This window comes from Acipenser ruthenus, chromosome 14 (genome assembly GCF_902713425.1).
Source record: "Acipenser ruthenus chromosome 14, fAciRut3.2 maternal haplotype, whole genome shotgun sequence".
NCBI lineage: Eukaryota > Metazoa > Chordata > Actinopteri > Acipenseriformes > Acipenseridae > Acipenser > Acipenser ruthenus.
In genome coordinates, this window is record NC_081202.1 from 17,988,233 (window position 1) to 18,002,689 (window position 14,457).

The 14,457-nt window shown below is 40.1% G+C and overlaps 1 protein-coding gene across 2 annotated transcripts in view; it reads left to right on the forward strand.

Moving 5' to 3' along the window:
* LOC117420135 (cyclin-dependent kinase 17-like) overlaps nt 1–14,457 on the forward strand; it is a 65,422-nt gene that overhangs the window by 28,287 nt on the left and 22,678 nt on the right. For both annotated transcript variants that reach the window (XM_034033684.3, XM_034033683.3), the window contains exons 2-3: nt 5,341–5,489; nt 13,833–13,997. In XM_034033684.3, the coding sequence (XP_033889575.1) occupies nt 5,363–5,489; nt 13,833–13,997 (292 nt within the window). In that variant the 5' untranslated portion in view covers nt 5,341–5,362. The remainder of the gene's footprint in view (nt 1–5,340; nt 5,490–13,832; nt 13,998–14,457) is intronic.

The window sequence follows — 14,457 nt, forward strand, 5'->3', positions numbered from 1 at the left end:
TTCAAACCCAGAGCACAAGGTGTGATTTATCACCCTGTTCTGACAGCATGAAAGAGAAAAATTACATGTTTGCAGAGAGATAAAAGCCAGGGTAACTGAAGCCAAGCCTTTGATTGAAAGAGCATCTTTTTCTTTTAAAGGCATGTACCTTTTGTGGACGACAGGGGTGTACAGTGGGTATGGGGGGTGCTGTCTCTTTTTAGGTAGTGCAATTGAGTTTAATAATAAAAGGTAATTCCGACCTAATATAAAAAAGAAGCAGACGACCATGTGTCAGTTTACTGTAAGCTTCACACACCAAAGCAAATTTGATAAGTAATTTACATTGTATAGAGATGGAGTACAAGAGAGGGATAAACGATGGTCTGTCATTTCTAACGCAAACAAGCAAAAAAAGTGGACTTTTGCTGTCATTTGTTTGCTCCTTTTAGGTGTCAGTCAGTATTTCATACAAGCCGTGATTTGAAGTGTTGTTCTGGATAGCTCCCACTTAAACCCATGTCAGAATGGGTCTGCCTCTGTATTTGTGATGATCATTGGACTCAAACAGGCCCACGGTTGTGGACTTGATCCAAAAGGATCAAACATTTGCTTGCTGACCAGGAAATGAGAAGAAATGAAAATGCAGTTTTAGTTGTGTTCATGGGAGCAGGTGTTCATTGCAGCCACCAGTCCAGGTCTGGTGTTTTCTGAGCTTGTCAACTGAGGCAGGTTCAGGCAGGGGCTAACAAAGTTGCATTTCACCCAGTATGTCTGGGGAAAGTAACCAAAATCAAACCAAACAGAAAGGTACAGACAGAGATAGTAAAGAATGTACATCAACATACATTAGCTCTCGACTTGCCCCTTTCCCAGGACGAAACTGCCGGCTTTGATCAGTTTTACGATCCCTCCCCTTCCTCCAGAAAATGCTGCCCAAAACAGATGTTGTATGTGAAGAAGATTAAATTGTTGCAGATTCCTTACTGTGAAAAAGACAGGCTAATAAACATGTAATTCATTCCAGCAAAGTACTGTATGCACGTTTGGTTATTTTCTCAAGAATGCTGGTTTGTTTTTGATTCAGCTGCCTGATAAATACATCACTGTCTTTTGTTTGGATTACACACTTCAACTTGACACATTTGAACTGGAAAGGTAGAACAGAATGTACAAAAAAGAGTAATACACTTTATCTGCAAAACAAGCTTGGGACACACAGGGGCCCTCCACCTGGTTTATATTAAGAGAAAGAGGTGTTTGTAGACATGTTTGTCCACTTAAGGATGCAGTAGTGACATAAAAACATCCCTGTCAGTTATTCTGTTGAATTTGTTCTTGACGTAACAACATTATTTCAGGTCCCTGATCAGTGCTGTTTTGTTACTGTACTTGCTCAGACCTTGAAGCATTTATGTGGTGATATGCCCTCTGATAGTATTTTATATAGCTTTGCGTAAAAAGCCATCAGATGCCTTCAGTGAAGACTGTTTGAAGAGCATTCAGTTGTAATTACTGTTGAATTTGTAAACTGTCGAAGACCTCAATGTTTTGCTTTCAAGTGATGCACTATAGATTAAGCAAAATGTGTCAGACGCATATTAACTAGCCATTGGTATTGTACTTTTATTAACTGATCTTTATGCTGTACTTTGGGTGGCTTGTTCAAAAGCAGCTGTTTTCGCAGCTTTATTTTGTCACTACTCTCTCCAAGAGGATGCAGGGTTTTTCGTGTTGAAAAATAGCAGCAGAGAGGTTAAAGAGTAAGTAGCGAGATTATGAAAAATATAACATTATACATCCCCATGTGTTGCCACAACTGTTTAAATAACATACCTGTAATTTATTTTCATTGTAAACATCCTGACAACGTTTTACACGTATAACTTTAAAGTCTGTTTCAAAGCTCTTTTCAAAATGTCTGCTCTAGTGCACTGGGGTTTGAGATGTTTCCTCTAAATCACTGCAGGTACTACAGCTACAGCTCTGAAAGAGCAGCTGGGATGGATTTCTAATTGCACAGTATTTAGGTGGCAGCGAGTACTGTACATCTGGATGCTCCTGCTCAATCGTGTAGTCCTGAAAATGACCCTGGGATGCAGGCAAAGCAAATGTCAAGTTAGTATTCATTGTATAGGACACAGTTTGTTTTGAGCACTTCATCTGTAATTGGAAAACCATTTGTAATGAACAATTGAGAAAGCATTGCATTCTTTGTGAGAACTGGGAAATTAGAATATATGGAATAAGAGATTAACCAGCTGTAATGCCAGAACCATGTGACTGAGTAATACATAGCTTTGCCAAGAGTGTGCTTCAAATTGAAGAATATTTAGCACATAATACATTTCTCATTAAATTGTAGTAATTATGGTATAGTATGAATTAGGACACAGCACATTTTTCCACCATGTTCTGACCCTATGGCCTAATCTACAAACTCCCTCAATGCCCCATTTTATTTGATCATATGCCAGTTAATTGGGAAACTGAAAGTCAAAGACATCATGGGTACTGCACTTAGACTAGTGTATCTGATAAAGTAAAAGGAATTTCAAGTTGTTTTCAGCTGATCATTACAGGCCGTCTTCCCCACTGAGAAGGAGTGCTCTTACCTGCAACTCTGACAGCTCACAGGAAGCTGCCTGTGTCTAACAGATGGTGCCCTTGGTTTCAGCAGAGCTAATTAAAACCTTGCTGACGACATTCAGAAAGGGAAGCGGAAATGAGTGGCTGCTACCCAGATCTGCTCATTAGCTGCGGTTTAGGAATATTGTTAGTTGTGGCTTAAAATATATTCTTTTGGAAACACACTTTGTGGGCTGAAGTTAGCTTTTAATTCGCTGATAAACATTTCAGAAGCCTGGTTGAAGGTAAAGGTACTTGCAGTTTTTACTTGCACATTAAATGTATACTGCATTCTCCAGAACAGGTTATACCAACACAGGTCTACAGTACCGCAACAGTGGTTAGGTGTAAGGTTAGGTGTTTATGCAGTATAGCTACCGTATTCCTTTGAATTTCAGACGCGCTTTTTAAACTTTTTTTCTTCTGAAAAATAGCCTGCGTTTTAAATTCGAGTACAGTATAGTGATGCGTGCATTAAAATCGCCAACAGAAGACGTGACTATCCGAGTACACAAACAGCAACATGACTGACTGCCAAGAAAAGACAACAAAGGCGTCTGCCCTGATACACAAGCAGCAACGTGACTTACTGCTGAGAAAAGACAAACCAAGCTTCCTGAGGAATTCTAAGAGAAATGTTTACAATTTCAGCATTTCTAACAAACAGTTCCAGCTTGGACAGATCGGAAATGCACCCGTATTTTTCGACATGCCAAGCAATACCACAGTTCAATGCTGTTGTGGTTGCTGGGTCACATGTTGCCTGATGCCATGGAGTGTTGTGTCGTGTTGTACTTGCTGTTGTCAGGATGTGTGATGTCATAAGTGAGTGGTGTGTGTACGACAGAAACGCCATCTTAAGTATTATACAGTGCACAGCACAATAAACAAGCTCTGTGGTTAATCTACAACAACACTGTTTCGTGTCAGTTTTGTACGATACAACAGCGTAATTGAGGTTGTATCTTTGTAAATGCATATTTATTTGATTTATTTTTTCCTCAAATTGAGGGTGGTAAATCTGGACGACTGCATCTTAAATTTGAGGGCGTCTTAAATTCAAAGGAATGCAGTATTTTTAATTTTATCTAACTATATTCATTCTGCCAACTGTGTTAGGAGCAATTTAACCACTTAATAGCATGTATACCATGGATGAATGAGTAACTAACTAATTTACATATAAAACTATTCTGAACATTGCCTTCTTACAACCATAGGCCGTGTCAACATTTCTGCAGCTACAGTACAGTTGCTGAGAGAGACAGGACTTGAACAGCTGTGAGATGAGCAAGAGCTGTGCCTGTCTACGCCTGTCTGTGCCAGTCACACGTTCAGCATTCACAGGCTTAACCAGTGCCGAGCATCTCAAGCCCCAGTTGTGCATCCTTTGCTCAACTTCACAGTACAGTAATCACAGTGACATTAGTTGTCCGAATGCATAATCTTATTGGTAGATGGTGTGTTGTGCCAGCAGGGTTTATTAAATGTTATCTGCGGGTCACAGTATGCAATTGTTTTGACGCCTGACTGTGGAGGAGAGCGTCAGGTTGTACTGCTCCCTGCTGAAGCTGGCTGTGGAGGTGGAGTGGGAGTGCAAAGCAGCTGGACACAATGCGGTGGGAAATAGCTCACTGGTTAGGAGTTTGTTTCAGGACAATGTTCTCTCAAGGTGTTTCCTGTTTCTGAGCGCTGCCCATAGTGTTACAGTAGGTGTGTATTACTTTAATGGCAGTTAAGGGTTTTTGCAGCAAATGATTAATTTTCATTTTAAGATGGATGGTTGGCACTGTAGCCAACCCTGTACTGTATTGCACCACATCAGGCTTTCACACTGTTTTTTTTCTTTCACATGAACTTCTCTATTTTGCATGGGTAAGGTTGGGTATACAGTTTATTTTACTCGGCAGTACTACAGTATACAACTTTTTTTTAGCTTATTAATAACGAAAGTCTAGCACAGAGAAAAATAAATGATTGTGTCACGATGTTGGCACTATTTATTTATTACATTTTTCTACAAACTGTTCTTGAATCTCAAGATTTTGGTCTTCTCCCTAAGCTGCCCTCTCACCAGGATTGTACCCGGTTCTTCAGAGTGCTGAGCTACTGTTTGTAATTGTTGATCCATCATGCCAATTAAGTGCCATCAACGATGAGGTTGTGTCCTCATTATGCCTCCTTGATAAAGAACACACTCTCCTTTAACATGTTCCGGTAGCTACAGTAAGTTCATTAAAATCAATTGGATTGCCTCATGTTGATGGAATGAAAGACTTTGAAGCAAGTGATTAGAAAACAGATTAATAAATATAGCACAAGATGGTACTATGCAGAAAACTAGTATTATGCATTGAATATCTTATTAAACTAAGATATTCAATGCATAACAGTAAGTACTGCAAATCTGTATATCATTATGTAATGTAATGTAATTTACAAAGCCTCTAAAAGCAAAAAGGGCTTTAGCACCTATTGCAAGCTGTACGTTAATTCCTTCAGTTCAAACCACTGGGGACACTCTACTGTCCTTCACTTTTATTTAATTTCATTCCAGTCCAGCCCAGGACATTTTATTTTCATTGTGATGTATATATTTTGTTATCTTTAGAGAAATTGCGTGGGTTCTTCAAACTTCAGTTGAAAACAGCAGACTGATTTTGAGCCTCTGCAGTGCTCACCCTCTGAGTCATGCTTTTTAGTGCTCATGTTGTAAATGTGCTTGATTTGCAGGCTTCTGTGAGAGGAGTGCTTAATGGAAAAGATGAAGAAGTTCAAACGGCGGCTTTCACTCACCCTGCGTGGGAGCCAGACTATCGACGAGTCACTGTCCGAGCTGGCCGAGCAAATGACTGTGGAAGAGAACAGCAGCAAAGATAACGGTGAGCCTCAATGTGATCGCTTCAACTCCAATTCTTGTGTTGGTGAGGGATTTGTCACAGCAGGCACCCTTGTTGAGAGTCGGTTAGAAGACCAAGTGTAGGACACGGTGGCTGAATTCATTTACCCTGTTGCCCCCAGGAGATCAGAAACAGATAATTAGTACTAAACTTACTACATCAAAATGCTTCGTCATCATATAACCATTTTTTATTGAGAGAGAGCGGTACTTTCCGGACAAATCAAACATAGCTTGTGCTTTAAAAAAAGAGGTCTTGCTTTTATGTTTTAATACTTCTGTGGGTTCATTAATTTCCTTGATTTTTACTCTACCTAATATTTTCAAAATGTATTTTTTCCAAGTCTTTGGCAGAGATTGCTTTGCCTTTACCTGAAATGAATGTCGAATTACACATGCTCTCAACAGCTCAGAATAGTACCCCAGCTCTCTCAAAACACTGCCCAATAAGTGTCCCAGACTGAAGGCTTGAATGCAGGAAATATAAAGTTGCCTCTACATCTTGGGACTAAGAAGTACTTTTTAAAAATATGGCAAAGTTCTGTTTGTGAATATATAAGAGTTACACGTTGCATCACTAGTACTATAAGCCCTATTCACAAAGCTTTTCAAAATCCAACACCAGCATGGCAAAGTTCAATGAGTAGTAACTCAAGACTTGTGAATAGGGACCAAAGTTGGCATTTTGGCAACTTTATTTAGTAATAGTAAGTTCCTCTTTTCTAATTGTTTTTGTAAGTACTCCCTGTACCATAGAGACCCTTTCACCTTTTAGGCTTGTTCAGTTCTTTTATTGACCATGACTTGCATACATATCCAGCTGAGAAAATTTAAAGCAAACAAAAGAAACATGCATGGACCAGCTCTCAGAACAAAGGTCTAGTTTTCCTGTTTCAATATAACTTTTTAAAGTGGCCTTCAATACAACAATACACTGGTTTGGGAGTACTCTTGTGTATGCAGAGGCAAGGTAAATGCTTGCGCCCAGTGGGTTGCTTTCAGTGTGATAAGCATCTTCTACAGAATGTGGGTCTTGGCTGCAGAATAATCATTTAGCATTAGGATGAGATTTCAAGCTCTCCACTACAAATCAAACAGACACCTTTTGAGACTGTGAAATATGTCTTTCATCAGGGCCAATCACGTAGCTGTTAATATGCAGTGCACCCATGGCAACAGAAAATGGGGCAGCCCTTTCTCACTGTAATAGCTGTCAAATTACATAGATCCTAATGCTGGTGTTGAAGTGAACCATGAAGGCAGTTAGAGAATGCCTCCAAAGAAGACCAGTATTAAATCGTGAGGGATCTAAATATGTGCTGGGTTGGAAAACCATGCAATAAAAAAAGTCCAACATTATTTATTATTTGTTTATTATTTGTTTATTTAGCAGACGCCTTTATCCAAGGCGACTTACAGAGACTAGGGTGTGTGAACTATGCATCAGCTGCAGAGTCACTTACAATTACGTCTCACCCGAAAGACGGAGCACAAGGAGGTTAAGTGACTTGCTCAGGGTCACACAATGAGTCAGTGGCTGAGGTGGGATTTGAACCGGGGACCTCCTGGTTACAAGCCTATTTCTTTAACCACTGGACCACACAGCCTCCTATATTTAGCAGACGTCTTTATCCAAGGCGACTTACAGAGACAAGGGTGTGTGAACTATGTTAGTAGTTCACACATGTGAGTAGTGGGCAGCAGTGTGGAGTCGTGGTTAGGGCTCTGGACTCTTGACCGGAGGGTCGTGGGTTCAATCCCCGGTGGGGACACTGCTGCTGTACCCTTGAGCAAGGTACTTTACCTAGATTGCTCCAGTAAAAAACCCAACTGTATAAATGGGTAATTGTATGTAAAAATAATGTGATATCTTGTAACAATTGTAAGTCGCCCTGGATAAGGGCGTCAGCTAAGAAATAAATAATAATAATAATAATAATAATAATAATAATAATAATAATAATAATAATATGCATCAGCTGCAGAGTCACTTACAACTACATCTCACCCGAAAGACGGAGCACAAGGAGGTTAAGTGACTTGCTCAGGGTCACACAATGAGTCAATGGCTGAGGTGGGATTTGAACCGGGGACCTCCTGGTTACAAGCCCTTTTCTTTAACCACTGGACCACACAGCCTCCAACATCAAGGCCCTGCGTTTCATTCTGAGACAGGTTCTGATTAGCAGGATGGCTCAGATGGCATTTACAGCCCAGTGAAAGCGGATGCTCTCTGATTTTTCTGGTCATGAATACTGTGGCTTAATGACAGGAGCCTGCATGGATTAACAGTATGCAAATGAGGTCAGTGCAGTATTGTACAGCGATTCCCCAAAAGTTTTGTTCTGTCAAGTAGTGGTGTACACAGTAGACAATTAATTATTTATATTTGGAAGGTTTTGAATCCCCTGAGCTTTGTTTTACATTGGCAAATGGAGCTATCCTGCATAATTAGGAAATGCAGTGCGCATCCAATCTCCTTACATTCTGTTGGAATACAGCACCCCAGGAGATGGAGCGGTACAACACTGGCTGAATAGTGAAAGTTAAACAAAGCTACACTGTTATTTTGGAATAGAGAAAAGGTCATCTTCAAAGTGCGAAATCTACTGAACAAACATGATCATGAGCACGACTATCTAGGTGCGCACACACACACACACGACAAGTGTTTTTCAGTTAATGGGATGCAATATGCTTTCTGAACCTTGGATCAATCAAATCTGACTCCCAATCAAAAATGACACTGCGTTGTGGCAAAGGCTTGGGAAACTTACCTGTACTGATGGGTACAGAAATTCCTATGACACGACAAAATGTTGTAATTGTTGCAGTAATAAACTGGGAATCATTCTACAATTATAATTTCTGTAAGCTACACAAAGAAATCCCTTAAGCAGTTAAGTGAGAGTAAAATACATGACAGGGAGAGACGTTTTATCAATTGGAAAATACACAATACCCCCCCCCCCCCAACTAACCCTGATCAGTTATGTAAGATCTTTGCACAATTTACATTGGCTTTTTCTTTACAGAGTTCATTGGGTGTAAAATGCAGTTTTTTTTGTCACTCTGATTGCTTACGACTCACTTAACCTTTTATCTGGCAGTTAAATTGGGGAAGCAGAATGGATGGGGCTGTGCAGCTGCAGCCTGTGATAGCAAATTACACAAGACAAATAATAACACTGTTTATGATGAGTGGAGGAGCCACAGTGAGATGAAAGGAAACACAGAATGAAAGAGCACTCAAATTAACCAATATGTTTAGTAAATGAAGCCCTGAAAACTGGCAGTGGTGGCATTCAGCTGCACTTGACTCCTTACAGGCATCAGAGAATAGCATGCTGCAAATCTGATTCAGAGGGCAGGTCAGACCCAGTGGTGTGCCAATTCCGTGTGGACCAGCAAAAGGTCCCCCAGTCACAAGTGCTCGGTTGATGCAGTTTGATTGATCCAGAGAACCATATAGCATAGCTTAATGGAAAAGGACTCCTCAAGTTTGCAAGTCAGCATAATAAACAGCGGCAGGTAAGAACCATAATGTTACTTCAAAAGCTTAACTACAGTGAGAGGTTGATGAGAAGTTGCCATTCAAAGTTAACTAGAATTAAGTTGTCTATTGAAGACACGGTTGACTGGCGATGGGAAACGGGCATTCGCCTCAAGGTCATCGGTTTGCTCTGCGCCGTTTTGGCTTTGATTTTACTCGTGATTATTTTGACACTTTTATTGGCATAGTGCTTTCTGGAGTCATCATAGACCCCATTCACACTTGCGATTTGAGGCAGCTCAGGGCCGCCTTTTCTCATATACATTTTCTTCCTGTTATTTAGTAACTAAGCAATAAATATAAAAAAACTGCAGGATTGTGGATCTCAGTAATGATCACTAATGGTGCAGGTGACTTGGCATATTCAGCCATCATTGTTTATTTTGCACGCAATGATATACATAGCTACAGAAGTGTGCCTCTTTACATTAAAATACTGACAATTTGTTTTAGCTGCTTGCTTTTACACACACAATACTGTTCTCATCCACAAATATTAAGATCGTTGATGCACCATGTGAGGGTGAGACCCTCACTGTAATATTTCAATGCATGTTATTGTGATTATTATTGTTATTCTACTGACGCTAGAGCAGTGGTTTATTACGTATCGTGCATGTTGTTGAGCAAAGTGTATTTGACATGCGACAGCATATTGCTGTATTTAGATTAGGTCGATTCCCTTAATGAAGTTGTCGTTTACATGTGGGACAAGGGTTTTGTTATATAACCATATGTTCGGTAATCTTCCAAGAGAAGGGGTAATGCTAATGTTCAGTCTTTACTGGTAATGGTTAGAGACTAGTGAATAATAACAATGATATTAATAACGAGTAAACAATAGAATAGTTTAACGAGCAGTTTGCCACATTTTAGGCTTGCTTTTCAGTCGCATATGAGAATGCGCAAAGTTGCCTTAAAAACACAAATGTGAACAGGGTTGCAGACCTTAATATGGGGCAGCCCTGGGCCAGCCCACTAGTGTGAACGGGGTCATAGACACGACTGTATATCTTAAGTTTCCACGCTCACTTTAGCAGCTTTGACAGACAAAGCCAACAAAGAGGTTCAGTGACTGTTTCTAAATATATTTATTAGAGCTTCCAAGGTTTCCCAATTTATAAATAGTTCATTTTAAGAGACGAAATCCTGGTGATGTTTTTTTTATTGAGAAACACAGTTATTGTAACTAGTAACTCTGGGCTAGATTCTGAAAGTTATTAACTCAATTGTCATGAGCCCAGTTTTTTTTGTTTTTTTTTCAGAAAGGAAAACTCACCCAATGAATTGGCCGAATCAGAAATATGTTTTCATTGGGGACACAAATTACTGACCTCTTTGCATTTCCAAATTTACTGAATCAGTTGTACTGGCAAAGAAATTCCAGTTTTTTAACTGTACTGGGTTCTGTTAGAAACAAAAAATGACTGCTGAGGGTCAATGTGATTTCTGTTCACATTCATTAGTTTATATCCTGTTGAGATTTTAATTGGTGAGAATTGCATTGCCTGATCGCCTTGAAAATTGGGTGATAAAATCAGGAACCTCAAAACCACTACCTGTTCTGCTTATTTCATTGATAGCTAGAGCAGCATGTTACTGGCACTGGCTACTGTTAATGGAGTTATGGAAATGAGGTGTAAAGCTAGCTCTGTAGTTATCTGAAGTAGCATAGCTGCTGTCTGCATAATGCATTTTAATACAAAGTCCCCGCAGTCGTTTTCTTTGAGGCTTGTGATCTGAGGGATGCCTGTCCACCAAAGCTATAAATAACCCCTCTAATATTTCCACAGGAAATCTGAATGAGTACTTACAGGAGAGTTTAATATGTATAGTCTTGACTTTCTTCTTGTAGTTTCGCCTGGTTCTTTTTGTTGGCCCTCGGTTTATGCCTTCAGCCGTCTTTCCTTGTTTTTTTCATATGGGGAAGGTCTGTGAGCTGTCTGTTTTAACAATATAATCAAACCTTTTTTTAAAAGAGGGTTCTTTTGGGTGCTCCCGAGTGGCGCATCTGGTAAAGGCACTCCGAGTGGAGTGCAGGATGCGTCCTATAGCCTGGAGGTCGCCGGTTCAAGTCCAGGTTATTCCACTGCCGACCGTGGACTGGAGCTCCCAGGGGGCGCCGCACAGTTGGCCGAGCGCCGCCCTGTGGTGGGTGAGGGAGGGTTAGGTCGGCCAGGGTGTCCTCGGCTCACCGCGCACCAGCGACCCCTCTAGTCTGGCCGGGCGCCTGCGGGCTTGCCTGTAAGCTGCCCAGAGCTGCGTTGTCCACCGAAGCTGTAGTTCTGAGGTGGCTGCACGGTGAGTCTGAAGGGTTCTTTTGTATTTACAAAAAATCCAACAAATATTTGCTTTCCTAGACATTTCCAGATAAAAAGGTTACAACACACAGAGTAATCATGCAGCTTGAGCTCCAATAGAACTTGAGCCTGACAGTAAATAGTTTATACTGTAGCAAAGTTCCACCTACTCTACACCCAAAGCTACATTTAAACCAGCAATGGAATATTAAAAACTACTGTACTGTGCAATAAACAAAGCCTTAGGAGACGTTTTGAGTACCTGTGGGTGGACTAGGTTACAGTATAGGCTCCAAATGAGCCTTGACATTTGCTTCCGTATAGATTTTTGGGCCATTTTCACAAAGCATTTACCTCTGTTATGTAAATACCTGTTGATTTTTAAAAGGTTTAAAAAAAAAAAAAAAAAAAAAAACACCAAGAAGATTATTTTAAGGAATTCAACATGCTCCTTAATTGTTTGTATCTAGAACTGTAACATATTCAGTTAGATTTTCACTTCATGTGTAAAATGAGCATGGTGGTAAATGCTTTAGGAATATCACGTATTGTATTTAACTGAAGTGAGTTGTCTATTTCAATTGGGAAGTTATTACTAGTTTAATCACACTGGAACTTGAATCAGTTAAAAAGTCAATAAGAAGTGGAATCCAGCAGTGTTTTTGCTGTCTGTCAGTGTGAATGGTTTCATGAGAAACTGACTTCCTTCTATGGCTGCAAGCCACACTGCTGCATTCTCACCAGACAGCTCACTCAGTAAAACAAGGGGTATAGTAGTTAATGGGGTGAGGGGTACCTATAGCATCATTATTACCAAATAGGTAACTAAACACGTAAATAAATTAAATTAACAACAGTTCAATTTTTTTCCTACAGTTTAATTACGGTTTGATACGCCAATTACATGAAGCATCTTCTACAGTGTTCAATAATTGAACTGGAGAGGCAGCTAATAAAAAGCAACAATCTCATTAACACTGAGCTAACAGCAGTTATCCTTGTTTTCTGATACCTTGCTTTTAATTGTGTTTGTTCAATTTGTATAATGGCCCAGAATTATAGGTTAGCCACTGGGTACGTTTTACATTGTTGAATAATTGGAACCAACTCCCCAGCAATATTGTTGAAGCTGACACCCTGGGATCCTTCAAGAAGCTGCTTGATGAGATTCTGGGATCAATAAGCTACTAACAACCAAACGAGCAAGATGGGCTGAATGGCCTCTCGTTTGTAAACTTTCTTATGTTCTAATTACATGTATCGTGATACATATCATACTGCCACCTGCATATCATGATACATATCATACTGCAACCTCTACATAATGCTACATTTCATACAGCAACCTGTATATCGTGATACATATCATACTGCGACCTGTATACCAGGATACATATCATATCGTGACCTGTATATCGTGATATGTATTGTATCAGGTGATTAGTGTATCTTTACACCGCTAGTCGTAGTTCACACTTATCTGGAGAGCCACTTATCCGGTTGTTGTGAAACTCTGTTAACATTATTTAGCATAAGTTATTGAATGTCAGATTCATGGGATATACAGGGGTGTCTGTCTGTCCGTACATTCGTCCATCTGTATGTATGTCGCACTTTTCAATCACTTTTCAAATTGCTATTTTCAAACATTTAATTGCTTATTCTAATTCTATACTATTCTGAAAGACAGTACTGCTGATCTATGTCATAGTCATCAACTTTTTCATTGTGCTGATAGCTCTGACGTTGAATTTACGGTCATGGCAGGGGATTTATTTTTATTTATTTATTTATTTATTTCTTAGCAGACGCCCTTATCCAGGGCGACTTACAATTGTTACAAGATATCACATTATACAGTATTTCACATTATACAGATATCACATTATTTTACATACAATTACCCATTTATACAGTTGGGTTTTTACTGGAGCAATCTAGGTAAAGTACCTTGCTGAAGGGTACAACAACAGTGTCCCCCACTGGGGACTGAATCCGCAACCCTCCGGTCAAAAGTCCAGAGCCCTAACCACTACTCCACACTGCTGCCTACTTTATTACTGACACACTCTTGTTTTCTGTGTAATGTGAATGCTTGTCCTGGTGATCTACTTTCACAGTGGTCACACCTGACTGCCTGAGCTATCGACTGAATATTTTTGGGAACTGCTCACTTGAATTCGATAACCTTTATTTGTTCAGCTAAGTTATTCCATAGTAGTCAAATAATTACCAAGTTCATGGAAATGTAGAGGTGGAATGTAGATGTCATGCAGGCACTCCAATTACTACTAGGCTTGCTTGAGCTGTAAAAACTATTTTTGAATAAGGATCTTTAATAACATCTGTATCTGAAGATAAGCGTTCTGTACTTTCCTCATGGATGTATAAAACCACACTGTGCTTGTTTTGATATTCATTGAGTGTCTTTGTTCCGTCTCCCCTGATGGTTTGGTGCTTCCCTGGATCCCAGAGCCGATTGTGAGGAACGGCAGGCCCCCCACGTCACACAGCATGCACTCCTTTCTTCACCAGTACACGAGCTCCTTCAAGAAACCCCCCCTGAGGAGGCCACACAGTGTGATCGGTGGAAGCCTCAGCTCCTTCATGCCCATGACTAGGAATGGAAGCAGACTGGGTAAGTTTGTGGCGTTATTTCTTAGACGCATTCTATATTTCATTGCAGTGCAACATTTTCTTAATAATCATGTTATTAGTCATGTACTATTATAAGTGGTCTCCTGCTGGCTGTCTTCAGTTCAGTCCCTGAAATGCTGGTTAATTTCTGCTGATCATCGTCCTGCCTTATCTATATTGTATTTCTGTTCATTTTCTGTGCGTTTTTAGCTTTCATCTGTTTTCACAAAGTGTGTACAAGCTCATTTCCATTTCCATCATGAAGGTATTCAAATTGTCTTGCTGAGGATAAACAATCTTCAAAGACTGTAACCTACTGTGGTCTGTAAACCGTACCCCAGCACCAGACCGTATGCAGAGTGAGTGTATTGTATTCCTCCTGCTACTCCACACATACAGCTATCTATAAAAGTCTGGCCTGGAGGGTATCACAGTGTGCTTTGCTTTGGTGAGGGTGTAAT